This window comes from Sorghum bicolor, chromosome 6, assembly GCF_000003195.3.
Source record: "Sorghum bicolor cultivar BTx623 chromosome 6, Sorghum_bicolor_NCBIv3, whole genome shotgun sequence".
NCBI classification, from domain to species: Eukaryota; Viridiplantae; Streptophyta; class Magnoliopsida; order Poales; family Poaceae; genus Sorghum; species Sorghum bicolor.
In genome coordinates, this window is record NC_012875.2 from 50,443,086 (window position 1) to 50,450,001 (window position 6,916).

General features: G+C 41.5%; 1 protein-coding gene across 1 annotated transcript; it reads right to left on the minus strand.

Moving 5' to 3' along the window:
• LOC8064457 (general transcription factor IIH subunit 2) lies at window positions 557-5,102 on the minus strand. The gene is made up of 4 exons (XM_002448103.2): window positions 4,661-5,102; window positions 2,310-2,771; window positions 1,854-2,226; window positions 557-981 (listed from the first exon to the last, which is right to left on the minus strand). Exons 1-4 carry the CDS (start codon window positions 4,988-4,990, stop codon window positions 851-853), a joined length of 1,296 nt encoding a protein of 431 aa, XP_002448148.1. The 5' UTR covers window positions 4,991-5,102; the 3' UTR covers window positions 557-850.

Consider the following 6,916-nt stretch of genomic DNA (forward strand, 5'->3'; position numbering starts at 1 on the left):
ACGAGGAAAATATTATGGCGCACGAGGCGGTGGCGGGCGCTGCTCTGGATGTGCTTGTGCTTTCAGGTGATCATTTGCTCATGTCTTGTCGCCCGTCAAGCATCACCTGAGATAAGAGCTCAGCTTGATCCGGCCAGCTGTGCGGATCATCAAGATACTGGTTCATACGTCCTGTGGCAGGCCCACATGGCCGGCTAGGTCACGAGTTGGGCCAGGCCGGCCCGCAGGAGATAGCGGCTGTGAAAGTACATTCGCCCCCAACTCCAAATGGAACCACCCCAAATCCCCAATCCTCAACTCAGTTTTTGCTACCAAATACTCCGTAGCCAATAGATAATCCAATCCAAGGAGATAGCCGGCGCGGCGTGTTTTTGCTGCCAAATAGCCAACAGCATGCATTTCAATTCCCAAATAACTTAACGCAGAACATACAATTAAAACCAGAGCGTTTTTCTTCTATAGATCGATTGATGAAACCACCAACCCCAAATCCCCAATCCTCAACTCAATTTATGACAACCTCAGTTTTAGCACAAACCAAAAAAAAAAGAAGTCATGAAACTGAATAAAAATATCGTCTTGCTTCAGGAAAAAAAAACAGCAAGAATCAAGTCTGTCATGTTTATACACTTTCAGCATCTCTTCTCGGCACAATGTTAAAACTATCGACTCATTGGCCTCTGACGAGGTATCAATAGCTCAACTAGCTACTCAATCTAACAGGAACTGTCAATAAAAGGATGCCGGGCATTATATTATCTGTACATTGTCTGATCATGAAACAACTTTGCTGCCGGTTACAGTGTAGGAGAAAGCTTAACGTATGACCTGAATAATGCACACAATGTCTCTATAAAGTGATGTTGCGTTGGCTCTCACAGCCAGGGCAGTTGTGCAAGCTCTCGTGGATGTAAATATCACAATCAAGGCAGAAGTGCTGGTTGCATTTTGGGCAGCGAACATGGAGGTTAGATTGGCCATCTGCAAGGATTTTTTAGGAAATCAAATGATTAATGAACCTTGGTTGTTGCTACTTCATGTAAGAATCATAACACCAAAAAGTTGGTACAAGAAAGTCGAAGGAAAAGAAACTTGAGAATACATTGAAAGATCCAAATACAAGAATTGGGAAGGGCAAACTGTAAACTTCAAAAAATATAGAAACGAGGAGGCACCCCCATTTCCACTACTGTAATAAAGAAATAACTGTAATGTTCATACAATTCCTATTTGACCTGATCAGTGCAGAAGCTAACTATATTATGTCAGCTGTTCATTTTATTGCAGAAAGAATTTAAGGCTATTGCTTAGTAAGCTCCCCATACTGCCATGCCATCTTGTTTTTAGTTGGACATGCTTTACTAAGAAGAAAGAATAGTTAGAATAAGGACAGGAATCACTATTCCTAGCAAAAAAGAAAAAGAGGGCAGGTACCACTAATCCTAGGGAAAAAAAACAAAGAAAAAAGACATGAATTTACGGAATACTTGCTACCAACTATAAGGTTTGTACTCCCTCCGTCCCAAATTATAAGTCATTCCAAGAATCTTAGAGAGTCAAAGTTTTTCAAGTTTGACCAAATTTATATAGCAAAATAATAACATTTTTGGTACCAACCAAGTATCATTAGATTCTTTGTTAGTTATATTTTCATAGTGTACATGACATAAACCTTTATATTTCTCTCTATATTTTTGGTCAAACTTGAAAATGCTTTGACTCTCCAAGATTCTTGGAGTGACTTATAATTTGGAACGGAGTGAGTACCATTGAAGCATATGCAGGCTAGGCGAAAGATATATTTTGTAGTCTAAAGAAGTAGCAGACATGAGCTTTGACATGCTTAAGCATACCTGGGTTAAAAAGGCTCTGCTGGCAGCTGAAACAGATCTGTCCTCCCCTTTGGATTCTATTTGGAACAGGGGTGACCTCATCGAACGGTGCTACAGGGAAGAGATGATGATATGACCTTGCCAAGTGTGGAGAACTAACTAGTGTAAGACCACAAGTTCGACATTCAGTTGGAAGCTCACACACATTAACTTTGCATCTAGGACATATGTAACCTTCAGCCCCAGACTTTATCTTCTTGTGACAAGAGCAAATAGATATAAGATCCTCAGCACCCCTTTGTGGAAAGCCCATCTTAATCAAATTAGCTGCAGCATATTCTGCTATTGCTGGAGGTGGGGGAGCATGTTCCAGTAACAACTCTTTGAAATGAGACTGCAAAAAGAAATAAAATGTCGTTAATCTTTCATGCAGATTGAATAATCAAAGTTAAAATTAAAATAAAAACTTTTTAGCACCTCATCCAGCGCAACTGTGTAGGATCCACCAGTCTCTTCACATAGATGTTTGCAAATGAAGATCTCTGCAGCAAGACCAATGACAGAGCATCTAATTTTTGACTTCTTACATTTTGTTATTGTCTCCATGATATCACCAGGATCAAATGTATTCAGGGCAGAGTATAAAATCAGAACTTCCTTGTGACCATATGATGGTACTTGATCTAAATAACCATGAACAAGTTCTAGAGCATTCTGCAGGGATGAATCACCGGAACACTCAAGCTTCCCCATCAAAGCCTTAATCTGTGACTCTGGGCTCCCTCCAATTTCTGTAAGTCGATGGGCAATACCATCTTTAATTGTCACTAGGCCAACATGGCTCAACGGATTCTGGTCAAAGAATTCTCTTATGAAAGCCTCAGCATGTTTTGCAACAACTGCCATTCGACTAGGACGATAATCCATCTCTGAAGCCGCCTACATGAGTAAATAACAATCTTGAGAGTGCAAAGGTGCAAAGAGAGTGTAATGATAATTTTCAGTAGAACAATTCTTCACCACTACAAAAACAACTGAGCAAGCCAATCTTATAAACTTGAAACAATTATGGATGCTCAAAGATAAGGTTATAACATTACCAAAGAAAAAAAACAATTGGCAAGGATGTTAGAGAAATATTCTTTACCAGAAATGCACAGTTTTAAAAGAATACAAAAATCACACTTTGTCATATCAGGAAATAAAAACTTCCATGCTAGTTAAAGCAGTGCTTGTTCGTTCCAACCTCAAATCTCAATTGACATAAAAAAAGGTACCATCAGCTGAATAGACATTTGCATATTCTTAACAGAAAAAACAAATTGTCACATCTAGATGACTCTTTGCAGTAAGTCCTAGAATATTGTTACCATAAGTTCAAGTGAGGGTATCAAATAATTTCATGTCTACCTAATCCATCAATCAAGAATAACCATCCATTTGTGCAATCCATAGGGTCTGCATCAATACATACAAAAAAAAAATGAAAGCATCCTTTTATTTTTGAATTCCATGACTAGTCTATATTTTGTGCCTACATATAGGAGCGTTCCATAGATCGATTGTGTCGCGATTGCTAAAGACCTAATTTCTTTTCCTGCAACCCTAGTTCCTGCACTTCTTGTGATGTCAGGATTTTGTTGGAGCAAGCCTTGCCAATGGTAAAAGCAAAAGCATCTACCACATGATTTGCTTCTCTACAGAAATCTACACAAGGAATGACAGGGCGAATTAACTTCTCAGATGTGGGGAAACAATTAAAAGGCATCTTCAGACACAACTATCCAGGCAGCAATAGCAATAACCCTCCCCAGGAACACCTTCAAACTGTTGACAAAAATAGTCCGTTTGATAAGGGAGATGTAAGACATTCACTCTATTCGATATATATCAAATATAACTAATGTATCCAAAGAAGTATTGTGTCGTCTACATTTTGTTTCAGCAATCCAATTGGTGTGCACACATATAAATTGATCTTGGCTGTGGTAGACTTGAGCTCCAAACAACATAATGCTGCCAACAACAATACTAACAATTGCAATTTGCAACAATCTAGATCCATGTTTCCCTTCATGATTCATGTACATGAGTCTACTACTCTATAGTACAGAAATCCTTAAGCTAGCATTGGTTTATGGATTTAGTGAGACTTAGGTCTCGAGTTCTCCATACATGCCATGGCCCATGGCCATGGGTACAAACCATGGTAGATCTTAGAATTTCCAAAATACTCAGTTGTTACCCATCTAATTAACTGTTTCCACATAAAATGATTGATCTCTCAAACTTAATGTTGCTAAAACAGCATTAGATTCTAAAATTGGCCTCACATCTTCCAATTACAGCATCACCCTCGGAATGTACAAGCCAAATAAGATAATCATCACAGCTAGGCCCTGAGGCTAAACAAACAGCATTAAAGCCAGGCAGCCAATCAGATTGTAACACCTACATCACTCTACAAACAAATAAACCAGGATTGCTCATACAGATCGGCACCATCTCCACAACATTTCTCAAGCTTACAAATGAACCTACAGGTACATGAAACAAGCAAAAGGCACAGTCCCAGTACTCACCACTCCATTCATGCCCTAAGTAAGTCAACACTTAAGTGAATCAAATGTGTAGCCCATAAGGCCATAAGCACTGCCACACCTCTCGGAACAAGGGATCGCAATCACAAGCCAGCGTCAAGTTAGCTCGATCGGCATTGCTATGTAGGTCCAAAACAACCAAACTGACTTCGAACAGAAATATGCTCGCCAGGTGCTTGATGGTGTGGCTAGCCGAACTACAGAGAACATGAAGCAAAGGGAACGAACCCGGGAGAGGTCTATGACGATGTAGAGGTAGCGGATGAGCCCCTTTTGGATGCGGGCAGCGGCTGCCGCGGCGGAGCGGAGTAGGAGGCGACGGCGGTACTGCGAGTGTACGAGGGCCTTGGTGTCGATGGGATGGAGGAGGCCCGACTCATCCTCCTGCAGTGACTCCCACGACCGTTCGTCCGCGTACGCGCGCTCCCACGCCTCCAGGACGCGGCCCTCACCGCCCTCCTCCTCCTCGTCCTCCTCCTCGTCGCCCGGGTTGCGGCGCCGACCGGCAGTGGTGGAGGGCGCGTTGAAGCCGCCCCCACCGCCGCCGACGCCGTACATGGTGTAGGGGTAGGGGTGGGGCGGCGGCCGCCGCCGCGGCGAGAGTGGAACTGGAGGCGAGGTCGGGGACCAGGAGATGGGCCAGGCGGGTGCTTGGTGCTTCCAGTTTGGGGCTCTCCTGGGCTTTTTGTTTTGATTTACACTTTAGAGGAGCCTTTATGCCTTAAGCCCTTTCGAATTTTCTATGTTTTCAGCTGCCACTGCCAGGATCTGTTTATAGGTTCAAATTCAAACTTGCCACCAGTGACAAAGCTTCGTAGCAAACCATAGCTTCCAAAGTCGATAGATAGATAGATAGATAGATAGATAGATAGATAGATAGATAGATAGATAGATAGATAGATAGATAGATAGATGCACTAAGTCATAGTGAGAAAAACACATCTAAGTTAATAAATTATTATACGGAATACGGAGACTCTGTAAAATATAATCCTGCAAACATTTACTATTATTATATATACCACCTGGAATGCAAAGGCTAGAGCCTTTTCCTTAGTACTTCCTTCATACCTGAATTTGTTGACGTTTAGGACATGATTGTGCTTACCAAGAAGTGATTAATTAGAGGTAAATTTTATATCTCTGCTCCTAATAAATATGGTTGCGGGTGTATTTCTTCCAATAAGCAACCAAAGACTAGTTGGCTAGCTCAGCGCAGTGAGGTTTGGGTTGTGAGGTCTGGGCGATCCTCTAGAGGCAAACACGTCAAAAGTACACCATGAGGGAGTACAACGCCAACCTTTGTGAAAAAATGCCTTTTAGATATGGAGGGAGTACAATTTTGCATTGTCACTGTTATCACTGCGTTGTGGACTGTGATCCTACTTATCGTCTCATTAATCATCCCTGTTGACAAACACTCTCCAAGTAGGCAGCACTCTGAGTCATCCCACGCAACGGTTATGGTGTTGTACCCTTACTCCCCCTAAGGCATCTCTAACGGTCGACTTTTGTGAAAACCGGCCTTTTAGATATGAAGGGAGTACAATTTTGCAATGCCACTGTTATCGCTGCGCTGTGGACTGTGGTCGTGCTTTATCGTCTCATTAACCATTCTGTTGATAAACACTCTCCAAATAGATAGCACTCTAAGTCATCCTACGCAACGGTTGTGGTGCCGTACATGCTCCCCTTAAGGCATCTCTAACGGTCGTCAAATAGACAGTCTATTGAATGTGAGCAATCAGGAGCATCGCGCTAGCGAGATAGCACTCGCTAGTCTCGCACATGTTCCAAAAACACTCCCTTTCACAGCATCCAGAGCTTTTCGGTCAGCCATCTTTTTTTTTATTGTTTTTCACTTGACGCTGCTAGCGATTTTCTCCTCACCGTCGAGGACGCCCTAATGCTGGTAAGGTCTTGTTTATTTTGCAAAATTTTGGGTTTTTGGCTATTGTAGCACTTTCGTTTTTATTTGAAAAACATTGTCCAATCACGGAGTAACTAGGCTCAAAAGATTCATCTCACAAATTACAGGTAAAATTGTGCAATTAGTTTTTTATTTTCGTCTATATTTAGTGCTCCATGTATGCGACCAAAGATTTGATGTGATAGATAATCTTGAAAATTTTTACGAACTAAACAAGGCCTAAGGCTTGTTTAGTAGGAGAAATCGATTAATCAAGGGGTGATCATGCATAGTAATTCATGAGACGTCACACGGTCTCTGTCGTTGCCCTTGTTCGATCTTACTACTCGATTAATTGAATTATCCCACTAAACAAAGGTAAACTGTCAGTATATGGGTACACTATCTAGCTAATCCCTTGTTATTAATGCTCTGACGGATTAGCTAGCTTAATTTTGCTTCATCGATCTGTGCTTAAATACATACTCCCTCCTGTCGTTTTAGGTTTTCGTGCCACAAGTTTGACTCGATTTGTAAAAAATACGTGCAATATTTATATCTCTAAATAAATTTGT